The sequence below is a fragment of the Drosophila melanogaster genome, chromosome 3L, assembly GCF_000001215.4.
Source record: "Drosophila melanogaster chromosome 3L".
NCBI lineage: Eukaryota > Metazoa > Arthropoda > Insecta > Diptera > Drosophilidae > Drosophila > Drosophila melanogaster.
The window spans coordinates 9461037-9477016 of NT_037436.4; the positions used below are offsets into that span (position 1 = coordinate 9461037).

At 43.4% G+C, this 15980-nt stretch overlaps 2 protein-coding genes across 8 annotated transcripts; one reads left to right on the forward strand and one right to left on the reverse strand.

Moving 5' to 3' along the window:
- The first annotated feature begins 13 nt into the window (after positions 1–13).
- CG44838 (uncharacterized protein) lies at positions 14–14439 on the forward strand. Of its 6 annotated transcripts, none has more exons than NM_001300078.1 (8): positions 14–523; positions 852–3670; positions 9232–9401; positions 9524–9597; positions 12092–12645; positions 12919–13088; positions 13152–13231; positions 13293–14439. In NM_001300078.1, exons 2-8 carry the CDS (start codon positions 2408–2410, stop codon positions 13466–13468), a joined length of 2487 nt encoding a protein of 828 aa, NP_001287007.1. In that variant the 5' UTR covers positions 14–523; positions 852–2407; the 3' UTR covers positions 13469–14439. The 6 variants fall into 6 exon arrangements, with proteins under 6 accessions (NP_001287007.1, NP_648321.2, NP_729500.1 ...); NM_001300077.1 differs by lacking the exon at positions 14–523 and having other exon boundaries at positions 1571–1790; positions 2328–3670; NM_140064.3 differs by lacking the exons at positions 12092–12645; positions 12919–13088; positions 13152–13231; positions 13293–14439 and adding an exon at positions 10099–11554.
- A 17-nt stretch (positions 14440–14456) lies between these two features.
- Positions 14457–15929, reverse strand: Uch-L5 (Ubiquitin carboxy-terminal hydrolase L5). Of its 2 annotated transcripts, none has more exons than NM_079279.3 (2): positions 15736–15929; positions 14457–15656 (listed from the first exon to the last, which is right to left on the reverse strand). In NM_079279.3, the coding sequence occupies exons 1-2, from the start codon at positions 15809–15811 to the stop codon at positions 14758–14760; spliced, it is 975 nt and encodes a 324-aa protein (NP_524003.1). In that variant the 5' UTR covers positions 15812–15929; the 3' UTR covers positions 14457–14757. The 2 variants fall into 2 exon arrangements, with proteins under 2 accessions (NP_524003.1, NP_001261632.1); NM_001274703.1 differs by having other exon boundaries at positions 14698–15656.
- Positions 15930–15980: the final 51 nt, after the last annotated feature.

The window sequence follows — 15980 nt, forward strand, 5'->3', positions numbered from 1 at the left end:
CAGGTTGGCGCCCCTATTCTCCTTGTTTGCGTTGTATTTCCCCAACTGCTGCTCAGTTGATTTCGACTTTTCGACTTGTTCGCTTTTCAACAAGCGCTTCAATTCGCTTTTGGGGGCTTGTTCGCTATTTGGAGCTCCACTGGCGCTGAGTGAATGGTTTTATGTTGTATGCGCAGCGCACTTGATGGAAATTGTTGTCATTGTTTTAGTTGTGTGTGCAATCGGATGTTCGCTGTCTCCGTCGCACGGCGGTAAAGTATGTGCGTGTGTGTTCCGTTCGCGTCGTTCATTGATTTCCTAATTAAGTTTATAATTAAAATTAATTGAAAAATTACTCGCATACGTATATGCCCGTATATGTGTGCGCTGGCATGTACCACCGACATGTAAATTGGCTAACCGCGTGTGAAAGCCCATTAAATTAGTTCTGTTCTTCATAAGCTCCCCTCGAAGAAACACTTTTATAATAAATTTGTTTGAATTTGAAAACGAAATTGTGCCAAAAGCATCAACAGCAAAAGAGGTAATTAGAATAACAATAATGCAGAGACAGCTTTTTAAATTGATGACTTCCTTGCGGCCGCAGTTGTATTTATAATTAACAGCGTCTGCCGCAGACATTATGTACATTGTACATTTATTCAAACAAATCGGCTATAAAAATTCCTTGAGTTAGAACATATCCACTGGAAGTTTTGAAATCTCCTGCCCGCCAGGGTTGCCAACCTCCTAAACAGCTGTGGCCTTGAATAGATCGCTACCTGTTCACGTGTTTTACGACTCAATGGCAGTCGTAAATGTGGAGGAACTGTAAAAAGGGCAATAAAACTTAACATTTATGTGCATTCCAGGTGGTCCTGCGGAACGCCCAACGATGTGGCAACCCTAGGCAAATGAACTGTTTTACCTGCCCAAAAACGCACAATAGCAACAACTACAAGAACGGCGGAGAGCGAGCGGACGGCACAACGGATAATTTAGTGGAATTTTCAAAAATAGCAAAGCCAGCAACAACGAACGGCAGCAATAATCCCCCAGCGAGAGCACAATAATCAAAGATTAAATCAGGTTTATATGGAAAGGGTTAGCATGGCGCAGGAAGAAATACACGTTTCCTAGCGCAGCAACAACTACAAACACCTACAACTGATTACTCTCTCACACGACGAGGAAAGCGAGAGAATGCGAGAGCGCGAGAGAGAAACTGTGTTTATGCGGAGAATATCATGATTACAGAATTCAGCCCAAACCCATTTATGCTACATGAAGATGTTATTGAAATGAAAAGAACAAAAAATATTGAATTTTTTTTGAAAAATATGATTGTTTCGTTTCATGCACTGGAGCTGCGTTAATTTTCTGATCCATAAATGCAAAACATTATTATATAGATAAACCGAAATAATTTTGGTTATGCAATATAGTTCAAGGATTTAAAAATACATAAACTAGAAAAGGACTTGCCATAAACACAGTAACAGAGAGAGTGAAAGAGAGCAAAAGCGGCGACGCCGGCAGAGCACAAATTTCCGTCGCAGCGCTTGCATGTTTTTCGCTCATTTTTCTTTCGTGTGCGCTGCGGCGATGTTGTGTTTTCTCACGGCGGTGAAAACACTCTGCGACGACTGTGACAACAACAGCAACAACGATAAGATTTTCCGTTTTTCCGTATGGAAGCAGAAGCACTAGCGGCATTTGTTTTGAAAGTAAAGCAAAGGCAAGCGAGAAAAACGAAAATATAAAGCAGAGGAAGACGGAAAAAGCAACGCCGCTGCCGACCGCGCCTCGCTGTATGTGCCTGTGTGGTGTTGTGTGCGTGTGTCTGTGAGCCTACCGCCTGTCTGTGTGTAAGTGGGCGCGAACGTACGGTCGAAAAGGAAGTGAAAATAGTGCAAAAAGGCCAAGTAATAATAATAATAATAAAATAGGCAAAAAGACAGGCCCCAAAAGAGACCGACCAGACCAGTTTCAAAAAGCGCCTATTTCCAGGCTCTTTGTGTTATGTGTAGTGGTAAGTGTGTGAGCGGCAACAACAACAGCAGCAGAAGCAACAAAAACAACTAGCAGCGACCACATACGGTGGAAAAGGCCTTTTTTCAAGGAGCGAAAGGCAATGCGCGAACGAGCAATAAGAATAATAAATTACACTTTGCTATAATAAGAAAAATTTATACATATATACACACAAGCGGGAGAGGCCCACACACACATGTGTTTTTCCTCGTTGAGAGTGTGTGGAAAATTGTAATAAAATATGAACCGCAGAAGCAGCAGCAAAACGAGAAAAACGAGAGAAAATTTCGAAATATCGCATGTGCCATTTTAAGCTTTAAATAAATTATAACGTACAGTATTACAAAAAAGAGAATATCAAAAAAAAAAAGCAAACATATAACAATTGAACAAAATGTCCTGCATATCGAGCAACTTTAGCTCCTTCTTCCTCAACTCGCTCAACGATCCTTCAGAGTTTTCCAAGTACTTGAGCAATGGCGAGCTCAAATGCACTAATTTCGAGGAATTTCAAGTGTTTGGCTGCGGCGCAGGCGCGGCGACGCAACAACAGCAGCAACAACAACATCAGCAGTATTCCCACACACATTTACCCAATGGCAGTTCAGCGACAGCAGCAGCGGATTTTCCCAATTACGAGGCAACTACAACGCCGCAGCGGGAAAACTCCTCCTCCGTTAACTCAGGTAGTTCTGTTAATCCCGCACACTATGCTTCCGCCGCTGCCTCTGCCTCTGCCAGCGTCGAAGCCAGCGCATCAGCAGCACCGACGTCCACTCCAGGAATCGCAGGAGCAGCAGGATCAACTTCCCTCACCGCCACCCCCTCGAGCAATCGCTGGCCAACTGCAGTGGCCACGCCCAATGGCCATCAATCCACCGCCTCGACAGCGGGCTCAGTGCCCCAGCACTTCGATGGATCCTTTGAGTTTATCAAATATCTGCGACACTCCACGGACTTTACGCCCAGCACACCGAGCAGCGCCACCGAAACTAGCTCGTGTGCGGAAAAGCAGGTCAGTGTCAGTAAATCGGGCGTCCAAGCAGGCGCCACACCACCACCGCCTGCTCAATCGCCGGTGGCCGGTGGTCTGATCGATTTGGATACTAGCACCTCGCAGAAATCACGATCTGCCTCCCGCAAAGTGGCAGCTTTGTTGTCTTCCGTTTCGCGGGCTTCCAATAGTCTGGTGGACACCAGCTCCTCCGCTCTGGATGTCTTCGATCACGATTCAAAGCAGACGATCTTTGATCTACAGCACATTGCATCAAACGGATCGTCCAATTCGAATGAATCTTCGCTGGAAATGCTAGCATTTCCCAATTCGCACCTAAATGCCTCCAATTCGAACACCTCATCCGAAGGAGCAGCCTGCGGAAGTGCGGGAGAATTCGGAGGATTGTTAACCGGCGCCAGTTGCTCCTCCTCCACGGCTTCGTCGTCTTCGCATGCACCGAAACTCCTCGGAAGCTTTGTGATCAAGGAGAACTTCGAAGTGCATCCGTCGCACAAAGTGGAAGAGGGCATCTTCCAGCACATGAACAAGCTGCCATCGAAGAAGAAGGATACGCTAAAGCAGCTGGGAGTTCGGTTCACCGGCCAGATGACGCTGACGGACAAATCGATTGTGGTGGAGAACTTCATCAAGTTCTGCGAGGTGAGTTACGCTTCCCGAAATCGAAGGGGTTGGGTTTCCAGATGTTGTCGGGGTGTTAGCGAGTCAAATTTCTCTTGTCCCTGTGTGTGCGAATATTTCCACGCTCTCCGCGCGCTGCCCATTTCCATATGCAATTCGCACATATGTATGAATTAGGTATTTATTTGTAATGATGGTCGGGAACAGGACTTAATGGGGTCTAATTGGGGTTGGCTGTGGGGATTATATGCTTTACATCTAGAAGTACAATTTCCTTGCAAGTATGTAATATGTTTTACACTAAAATGCGTTTTATTTAATTCAAAAGCTTTCTATTTTAGGTTTATTAATTCCCAAAAGACTGAAATCCATGTAGGAAATGTTCATAGACTGGGGTCAATACATAATGATTTGATAAGAAGAACTACTGATAAGTTACTCAATTGAAAGCCTGAATTAAAGGTCAATCTATCACTGGTCTTATCTAACTGATACAATTTTGTATAAGCTTTGTAATGTAGCCCGCAAAAGTAAATTTGACAGAAAATGTATAAAGAGGGACCATTTCAGAGTTCTTGATCGTCATTTCTATAATGTATCGATTAGAAAGCTAGTAATGTGTATTACTTTGGCTAAACTAAAATGTAATACATTTTTCGGTGCACCCGCACCCTATATAAATATAGTACATAACAATTGGGATATTCATAATATAAACATGCACCCTATCTATATCCTATATCACACACACTGCCGTAATTCCACCCGCACTCACACACACATTCGGGATTCCGTTTGCCCCCCACTCACACAAATGTCATTATAAATTGTAATAACAGGAGCAGTGATGCCGGCGCCGCAGTCGACGTCGACTGCAGCCAACCACAAATTCAGCATACAACTGTAATCATGTGTGCTCAATGTATGTATGTGCGTATGTGTGAGTTCTAAACACCTATACATGCGGGGGGGCTAAATCCCCACTTTCCACTACCACCACCACAACCCCCCGGAAAGCCACCCGAGCAAACACACACACGCAGACACGTTTGGCGCCCTTTTCAACACTATGGCAGTCAACCCCAAACACTCACCACGCTCATTACGCTCCGCTTTATCACAAACACACAGACAGAGTCACATCTAGATTTGTTGGCCACCCGTCGCATCCCCCCGCCCTCTTGCTCTTAAGCTCACGCACACACACATTTTCCGAAACTATGTACAAAATGGCATTGATGGCATAATACAACAAAAGCAAGAACAACAACAACTGGATGGGGGGCGGAGAAATTACGATGTAGGCGAAACGGAAGGGAAGCCCAAAAAAGCCCCCTCTATTACAACATTTTAGTTCTAAGACGCTCTCTCTTTTACTTTACCTACTTGGCTCCCTAACTCAAAATTGTTGCGCTCTCTCATTTCTGCGGTGGCTGCTCTCTCCTGGCTCCCACTTTCTCTCACCTCGCTCTGCCTCTCGCCTTCATTTCCTCAATTCAAAACTTACTTGAAGGCTGAACTACCAAAGTGTGTGTAGTTCTGTATGTGTGTGGCTTTGTGTGTGGGTGTGGGCAACCCCCAAAAGCTTGCTATTGAGTAATTGTGTGTTGTCTCCCACCTTCTTATTCTCCTTCTCCTGATCGTCCTTCGTCTTCTTCTTCTGCTGCTCCCTTGAATTCTTTGGCTTCCACTCCTTGCTTTCACACATACAATCATCAAGTTACTTAGAGGGGTGCGGGGGAATGGAGAAATTGGGGGACATCGGACTGTCCGCTAGCTGCTTGGGCATGTCCTTTTCCGACTCTCTCGATTTCGTCTTGCATGTGTGTGAGTGCGTCTGTATTTTATCAACACATTTTATACATGTCTCTATCGGAGCGACCATTAGTACAGTAGAACTTGCTTAAGAATAGTAACACAAATTAGAAATAAATAAATTTAGTTTGAGGAAAAGCTATAATTGCAGTCAGTTCAATATTAATTCGGCAATTGAAAATTCCTATCAAACCACTATTTGAAAGGTTTTAAGAGCTTATTTATGTCACTTTCTTATTTTTTAATCAACCTGTTCAATTTGGTTTTATTTTTACAAATTAGATAATGTAAAATGATCGTAACCAGAACTACCATTTTCAAATATACATATATTAACTTCATTTTGCTTTGTCAATTAATAGAAGGCTTGATGTAATGGAATGTATAGTAACTTAGGATGTTTATAGCCTAGGAAGCTTGACTGTAGGTGAGGCTGTGGATGTGTGTGTCGCCCAGCGGCGTCGTTGAAGGCTACTAAGTGCGCATGCAGTCAGCTCACCCACACAAGTGCACTCGGTTTTGCCCAACTTTGCGGCCGAGTGTGTGTGTGTGTAAAGGACAGCTTAGTGGATGAGGATGTGAAACGGGTGCGGTGGATCGGGGCTGTGGGTGGGTGGTTTGGCGGAAAGTGGGTGGCTCTCGGGCAGGTACAATGTCTCGGCTTCGCACAATTTACGCGCGCACACACTCACACTCGCGTATGAAAGCAGGCGCACATATGGGGCATTGATTATAATTTTAAATTATACATATGTATGTATGCGGGCACATGCCGATATAACTGTACTTGCCGCATGTGATGTCTATATACAGGGCTTTCGACGCGTATATATGTTTGTATGTTTGTATATATAATATATGTATATGCAGGCGCACATATGTACATATGCTTGTATAATTCTAACGCACACATCAAATATTTAGCTTTTGTGCAACGTTTTGTCGCCTTTTGGGAGCACACACCACATTAAATTAGTTTGGTGTGGGGTCATTTTTCCGGAATTTAGAGCGCATTTAGAACGGGTTTACCTTAATTAAAAAACCCTAAATTAGTTGCCTAATGGAAAGGTGGAGAAACGCCGGGCATGGGCAAAACAAAGCAAAGCAGAGGGTGTCGAAAGCTGTAACCCTTAACCCTTTAAAAAATAAAACCAGTCGAATGGGGCAGCACACGCACCAAAGAGTGAAAGTGTGAAAATTTCCCCCACTTACACACACGGGCACACACACATTAACGCACACGACGCAAGCCCTTGCAAAAGGAATCAAAAAATCATGGCATCAACAGCCAAACATTTGGCTTTTGTTGCTCTTGTTGTTTCTCGGCACGCACAAGCAACACCCACACCAACAACAATAAAAACAGCAGCAACAACAACAGGAGAAAGGAAAACAATTCACACTTGTCTCAATACAAACAACAACAAACCGCATCACACCACAGACAACAACCGCAATCCCGCCACACACAAACACACAAGTGCAAACGCCCGAAATGCTCGCAGACACCCGCACACCTACACACTCACGTTCACTACGTCACGCACAAACACAAACCATGTCTGCCAATAAGTTTGCAAAAAAAAAACAAGGAAAAAGAAACAAACAAAAAACGAACACAAGGAGGAGACGCAATAAAAACAGAAACGAAAAACAGCAGCGAAAGCAAGAACAAAATACCGCAACACATTGCCACTGCTTTCATTCCTCTTTTCTTGGTTCTATTTGTTTTTTTCTTTATTTGTAAACCTTTAGAGGTAAATTGCTAGGGTATGGGTATATTGTAATTAGGTAAGATATACACCGATACACCTGATTCTTCGGAGCGACATAACGTTTGAAAAGAAAACATTTTCCATTTAAATGTTTATTTCACATTAAATTCATATCATTCAAAAAACTGAATGTCGTATTATCCTTGGACTAACCCTAAAAAGTAGGCAACAACAACGTATAAGGGTCCATAATCAACAAAACCTAACAATAAATAATGGAGTCTTGATAGATTGTAGTAAAAGATTAAATATCAAATTAAAGATTTTTTTATAAACCCAAGTATAGGGTATCTCATAGTTGGATAAACCTAATGTATCGTTATTTTGTGTGCTTTTTAACTGTGAAACAGTTGAGTGGCCATGGGCGGTGTGGCCGAAGGGGGCGCACCACTTGACAGCAGCAACAGTCCAGAAACCACCATGTTTGCCACACCCCTTTAAGCCCCAACGCCCCCGCATAGTTGATTGTTAATGAGACACCTGGAGAAGTGGCCAGGTGTCGGCTGTGCCCGTCAGCGCTGGAAAATAAGAGAAGCAAATAAGAGAATGTGTGGAGTGGCTGTCAGCCAGTGTTTTCCTGGTTTTTGACAGGGGTTTTAAAGTTTTCGCTTACTATTCGCCCAAAAAGCAAGACACGGCATGTCACTCCATTTTTGCTCTATTGATTTTTAACATAATCAAAACCGAAAATGTATGCACACACACGTACACATACACAATCAGTGAGACGTACAGCAGCACAGTCAGCAATTCGCATGTGTGAGAGGACCTTTTTGGGGGTGGGTGTGGGTGGAAACCCTGTTTGGATGGGTTGGTTGGATGGTGGAAACCCTGATTATGAGGATGTTGATAAGTTCCGACGACGAACGGAACTGAACTCTCTGCGCTGCCGAAGACTCGCACTCACACAATCGTCCATTAAGCCTACCATCTAGCTATTGCACACACACACACACTTACTCGCCAAACACAGAAACACACTCACACACAGACAGAGAGGCTTTTATGGTAACCCTTTGAAATGGGGGGCCTTAGCAAATAACCCCCAAACCCACCTCTTTTTGGGGCAAAATGGCTTCATTGAAAATGTTGTTTGCTTTTCTATTTGGGTTTGCTTTGCTGCCTTTTCTGCTTCCTTTTTCGCTTCGCCCTATTCTATATTTTTACACTATAAAATATACATTGTATGGGTGTGAGTGTGTGTGAGCCAATGTCTGTATGTGTGTGTATGGGAGCTTTTGCTTCGGCATGCTATTCAGAATCCGTCGCCACCCACCCCCCTCGTTTTTCCACCCAACCCAACCATCGTCCTTTGCAAGTTTTTGGCTTTTGTGTAAAATTTTCGTTTTAAACTTTTGCGTTGTACACGAATTATAAGTTTTGATTAGTAGTGGGTAAAGTTTTCGCTCGCATGTGTATGGGTTTTTGGGGGTGAGCTAGTCGGGTCGGTTTTGGTTTTTCATACATATAGAGAAAGTACATTATGTAAGGCAAATACATATGTGCAGCCATAGAATTTGACGTCCATGAATATACATACATTCACACACATATAGTTCTACGTGGAAAAACAGCCTAAAAGTCGAGAAAATTATGCTAAAAAGTGGTGGAATGGGGGGTGGGTTGCAACATGAAAGGTGTAAGCTGGTTTAAAACTAATGGAAGGGTGGTTAGGGGCGGGGTTTTACCAACCAGTAAAACCGGTATGTCTGGAAAATTACTTTACGACTAGAGTTGGATTTCTAATTTAATTTTCATCTAATTAAAATGCATTACTACTTCGTTATCTAAAATTTTTGAACGAAGGCCACCATAGCTGGGTTTCAATTAGTTTTTAATGGAATTCTAATTTCTAAATTAAACTATAAGTGGAACTTTAATTATACATATTTTGCAACGAGAAACGTTGAAATTCATGCTGGTCCTACTTGGGGAAAAAATTGCACATATGATTTATACTAAATGTACCCATTTTCAAACTATCCCCAAAAGGAATACGACATCAAGGACCACAGGCCATGGCTGTCACTGAATCAGTGCGGTTTGAATAAGCCGGAGCAGATCAAATTCGCTCGATATCTGGGCCAGGGACTGCCGACGTTTACGCTCTTCTGCATTTATAGCAATTTTAAGAATCTGTTCTGCACCAAACGCACGGAAATGTGAGTATCATCATCATCATCGTCATCACCATCGTGTCCCCCGATAATTGAGTATCCTGCCGAACTTGGAGTAGCCTAAAAGCATGCTATTATAATTGATGAATGTCCTTCTTATTTTGCAGCTACACGAAGGATGGCTACAATCTGCCTTATATACTCGACAAAACCAAGCGCTTTCTGGCCAACACAACAGCTGGTAAGTGGAATCTATATCTAAATATAGATGTAGATATAACCCCCTAGAACACCCGACTCCGCCATACCCGATTTCCGTGTAGTGCAAATGCAGCAGAAGGCAGCATGAACCGAAAATGTAGTCAGGCAGAGGAAAATTAATAAAAAAAAAAAAATAATAAAAGCGAGACATGAAAGCCAAGAGGCGAATGTGCTAAATTTTAAAAATACACTCGAAACTAGAAGTGCTTACATTCATTTTTATGATTTTTCTACTTTGCACTTCTCATTTCTATTTCTATTTTGTGTCATTTTCTATTTCTTTTTCTTCCTATCAAAATTATAAGAAAACTACCTACTATTTGGCCTGCCTATTTTTACAAAATTTCGTAAACTAATCCATTTTGTCTGCGCGCTCTCAAAAAAGAAAAACAGAAAGAAAACAATTTTAATTTTTGACTTCAATTTGTTTGTGTTTCCTCTTTCTTCTTCTTTTTCCAACGCATACGCTTTCAATCACTAGGCGACAATACCAACAACAACATCACCAACAACACCAGTAACAAGACCAACAACAACACCAGCACAACAACAACATCCACACCGGTCAAACAGACACCACAACAACAGCACCAGCAGCAATCCGAGCAGGATCCGCTGGCACCCAACTCACCAGCAACACCGAAACTTGCAGCAGCAGCCGCATCAGCAGCGACGGCCACGCCAGCAACACCAGTGGCAACATCGATGCTAGGAGCAGCCACGCCGGCACAGGCAGTACCACGCACAAGGCCAGCCACGCCCACAATGCCAGCAGGAGCAGTAGCTGGAACGCCTACGACCCCACAGCACCAGCAACAGCAGCACCTGCATCAGCAACATCAACAGCAGCAACAACAGCAACAACAACAGCAGCAGCAACAGCATATGTTGCAGCATCCGCACACGCACCCGCATCCGCATGCCCAGCACTCGCATCCGCACACGTTACCCCACTCACTTCCGCACCACCTGCAGCCTGGAACGCCAACGCGCAGTTCGCATCCCCAGCTGCAGCATCCGCATCACTATCCACCATCGCCACACTCACATCCGCACCACCAGACGGGGCATCATGGTCTTCCACATGCCCATCACTTTGCCTATGCCCATGGTCATCCGCATCCGCAACAGCATCATCCGCACTACTATCCGCATCCCCACGCACATGTCCAGCATATGGCGGCGATGGGATATCCGGGACCACCACCAAACGCACAGCAGGCGGTTGGGGGAGGAGGTGTTGGTGGCGGAGGTGCTGGCGGAGCAACAGGAGGCGCTGGATCCGCAGGAGGAGGTGGCGGGCCATTGCCGCCCACGGCCATGTGAGATTGGGGTCGGCGTGGCGCCAAGGACAGCGGTGGTGGCGCCACCTGTTGACACGCATAGGCTGTTGCAGAAGGACATGGCAGAGGATTCAGGATTTCGGCCCATCCCCCATCATCCTCCCAACCTGTCCTAGATTATAGTTTTCCGTTGATGTGCATCGTCATATTAGTTTTTTAGTGTGCTCCTCGTTTTTAGTTTATGTTTCGTTTATTTAGACTAATTTTACACAAGCTTTTTGCCAAATTTTATAAAACTATGCAAATTTTGTATTACGTTTGACGACGATAAAATGAAATTGTTGTACAACGATCGATCATTACCCCAAAACTATGCAATGTTATTCCTTGAAAAGAGATTATTACATTTACACACAAACATCACACATTTACACACTCACCAACACGAACGACACGAGTATAGAAAATCATGCTAATGCTATTTAATATGGTAATATATAAATATATATTTTAGTAAGCCAAGAACAAATGATATGTATGTTAATGTAAAACCAATCCTAACTAAACACAACATACGATATACATACATATATATGGAAATTGTTTGCGAACCCAGAAAATATATATACACAACTAGCAAGAAGCGATTGAGAGAAAATCGATTTGATTGTTGTTTTTACTTGAGATTTATTGCCTGCGTCGCGCCTCTGCATTTGCGCTAAACCAATTAATACAGAGGAGAACTTTCATTTTCTTGGGACTACCAATTGAAAATGGAAAAGAGAATGCAATGTTAATGGTCACTTAATGGTCATAGTTCCTCCTTCACCTTGGTGCAATATAATTAATCAAATCATACAGCGCCAAGGAAAACATGCGATTCAAGTAAAAAATCGCCTTTGATTTTCAGCCAAGCACAATCGATATTTTATCTTATCCTACTATAAATTACTTAACAGAATTTATTGATTCATATTTTTATTTATTTTTAAATGTAATGAACTTTAGTTATAAATATAGTAGAAATGTTATTTTACTTTGTGAACTTAATGCAAATCATTCCTATTGATACCACATATTTTTTCAAAATTTTGTTCTGAGCTCAGGGGCGATTTCAAATGAAAGTCGACTCGCACACATCCTTGGAGTTTCGCTTCCTGAGTGTGTTGGTATTCCGATTCTCTCTTGTAGACCTCAAGAACATGGCGGCGGCCAACGATGGCTCCCTGGAGTTCGCCACCGGCAGCGGCGGCGGCAGCAGCAGCAGCAACAACAGCAACACGTGCAACATGAACATCGGTAGCAACAGCAACAGCAGTGTCAGCAGTGGCAGCAGCAACCCAGTGTTAGTGCCAGGATCGGTGATTAATCCCAATGCCGTGACCATGCCAGCAGGCTATGTGACATCATCGACGGCGCAGCAACAGCAGCATCAACATCAACATCAACACCCGATGACCATGGATCCGCGCTACGGATGTGGAGCTCCACCGGCCCTATTGCCTCCACCGCCGCTTCCGGCACTGGGACCACCGCCCAGATCGCTGGAGCAGCTAATCATCTACGAGAACTTCGACGTGCACGAAACGCACCGGATCGAGGATGGGGTTTGCACTCACATTAGCCGCCTGCCGCCCAAGAAGCAGGAGCTATTGAAACAGTTCGGTATACAGAGTAGTAGCCAGCATTGTCTGAGCAATTATGAAAAGTACATACTCATCGAAAACTTCATCAAGTTTTGCAATGTGAGCAAAAGTGTATCGAAAGCAGATAATAGCAGGAGGCACCACTGTAGTCTAGCGGAGCTTTGTTCTTTGGCCCCCCAATTGGCATTCGAAACATTGGCACTCCATCCATGTAGATATATACATGTATATCCAAATTGCATCCTCATCAATTGATATCAAGTGCAATGAACAAAACTCTTGCCCATCCATTATGGAATAGAACTTAATGTATTTCAACTATTCTCTTCCATTTCCGCACTTTTTTCGTTTCGTACTTTTGCATTTCGACAGGAATATCAGATATCCGATCATCGACCCTTTTTGGACTTCCACGAGAGCGCTTTATCCAAATGTGAACAACTTAAATTTGTACGATATTTGGGCCAGGGGCTATCCAATCTGACGCTAAACAAGATCTATGTCGCCTTCAAGGAGCTACTGGGCAATGGAAGGCCCGAAAAGTGGGTTCCCAAGTGTCTTGATTTGAGTAGCAAATTTATTTAAAATTCATTATTTTCCCACAGAGCTGGCATGGAGAGCTATAATTTGGACACCCTGTTGAAAAAGAAACGAAAGAATCTATATAATCGTATGCATGCCGCTGGTAAGAATAAAATTATTATGAAATATAATAGGGATATTAATATTATACTTGATTTTTATAGCGCCCAGCATTGACCTAACTGCCTATGAATCGGGACAGCATAATGCCCAAGCACATCTGGCCACGCCACGCCCACATCACGCCTTCGCCGCCCTAAATGCTGTGACGCAGCGCAGCGAAGTATGCAACGAATTGACGCACACGGGATTGCAGTACAGTTACACCGGACCCCGGTAGAAATTGGCATTATCATATAGACCCCATCCGAAAAACAATGCAATCCTCATCGGCAGATGAGAGCCCTCACACACACACACACACATACACACGCATATACATATACTTCTTCCTGGAACTGGACCAGTAACTGTTGTGTCTTCGAAACATAAAAATGAGAGTAATTTAATCGCCGCGTGCGAAATCATTGAAAACTAAGTGCTAAATTAAATGAGCGGGAGACAAACAAAATGATGTCTCCCGATGGATAACTACCAGACACTAGTAAAATTAGCCTAAATGTTAACAAAATTTAACTTTAATCGAATAAAATTCAATTAAGCCAACCAGATATCAACACGACGCAACAGGCAGGAGAAAGATTAGTTTAAGCCAAATTCAGATATTTATACGCAAGGTAACCATATACAACAATATACATATTACGAGTATATATATACATACACACACATACATAAATATATTTCTGTAGTTGCCATAGCGCTTAGAGGGTGCAGCACACTTCCACATGGCCAAATCCTGGCCAGAACTCTACAAACATATTAGCTTCGGTTTCCTTCCAGCCCAGCCATATCCCCCCCCCAACTAAAAAACCGCTCCCAAAACTTTAGCCCCAAAATGAGCTGCATTAGTAGTAGCGATTAGCTGATAAGTGAAAACACCAAAATTGAGAATACTAAATCAAAGACCTCCCAATGAAAGTTCCCGAAATACGCATACTAAGTAACATGTAGAGCCTAGTTTTTAAGACGAGATACAAATTTTTAGCATAGAACTGGCGAGCGGCACAGACGATTAACAAACTAAATATTCCTATATACAATATACATATTATATACAACAAGCGCAGCATCAAATTCAAAGTGAATATACGCAAAAATCAAATGCAAAGAGGCAGAAGAATACAACCAAAACATAGCAATTGTAAATTATATATACCAAATATATTCTATACGAACAAAGGCAAAACCAAATCCACTCCACTCGTGTTTTCTTTACGTTACCGAAACTGTTTATTTTTGCGTTCTATTTAAATTTTTTACTATATGTATAAGGTATATTTAGATTAACACGCAGATGTGCGTACGATTAACTGGCAGAGAGCAGGATGTTTAATATAAAAACTAAAGTACAGTACAAAGGCAGTTTCATCTAACTACTAAAGAGCAATATAAACTGGCTCTCCTCGTTTCAATATCTGATAATTTCCATTCTTTTTTCTTTTATTTCAAATATCGCAGCAATTTTAAATTGTCCAACGGGAAATTTTAAATATATACTGTAAATGCTTAGTCGGTATCCTTTTTGCGCTGCGCCTGCTCGCGTTCTAGCGCCCTCTGCTTGGCCTTCTCGTAGATGGGCATTAGTTGTCCGTTCTCGCCCAGAATTTTTAAGAGCTCCACGATGAAGGGCAAATAGTTGTGCTTGCGCCGCACATTCTCCACTTTGTAGCGCTTCTTTTTCTGAATCTCGTACTCTATGTACGTGCGCAAGCTACTGATCTCCGCCTGTCGATCCTCCTCAGTGTCCATAGCATTGGGCGCCGGATTAAGCAGCTTCTCAATCTGCTGTTCATAAATGCGCTGCCTGTCCGAGATCAGAGCCATCAGATTGAAGTGGATCTCGCCGTCGCTGTAGCGCTGCATGCGCTTCTCAATAATCGGACGCACCACATCGATCCAGTTCTGCTCCGACTTGATCTCACCAAGATCAATGGGTCCCTCCCTCAGGCCGTCCAGCTCGTACAGTCTTCCTCCGATGGGCATATAGCCGACAAAGTGGTACACGTCATCGTCCTTCTTCTGGTTCTTAGTGTCCAGCTCGAAGAGTGTTGGGCGAGCAAAGGAGTTGTGCACCGTGCGAATCTGGCTAGCGTTGCTCAAAGTTAATCCCTTGTTGTACGGATCGAAGCACTGGCAGAACTCCTTAAAATTGGTGAGGGTCTCGCCCAATTTGATGTCCTCATGATCCAGGTTCATCAGGAGGCTCAAGATCGCCTGGGTGGCGCATGCGTTGTTGATCACCTGCTTGGCAAAGAAGATGTTCTCCCGATCCAGGACCACTTTTCCAGCGGGTTCATCCTCCTGCACCCACTTGAACAGGAAGATCAGACCATGGATGGGCTCTAGGTTCTTGAAGGACTCGCTGTCGAGACTCCAGATCTCCTCCACCTGTGCCCCATCGCATCCTGGTCGAACGTACACAGTATTATTAACTTTTCTTATCCCAATTGCCGGCGTCGCTGGCAAAGCCCGCCAATAACTTACCGAATTCGCGAATAAGCTCTGTGAATACCCCGGGATCGGATTCAATGAGACACCAATTTCCAGCACCGTCGCCCATGTTAATAGTAGTCACTTGAATATCTTTCTACTATAGATTTCGCTACAAAAATGGTGCTTTTACTGCACAAAATTTTCTGTCAACTCACAGAGTGAACCAACCTTGCCAGATGTGACGGAAATCAAATGAGTGGCCTACTGCTTGTGCCGCCCTGGAAAAATAGTATGGC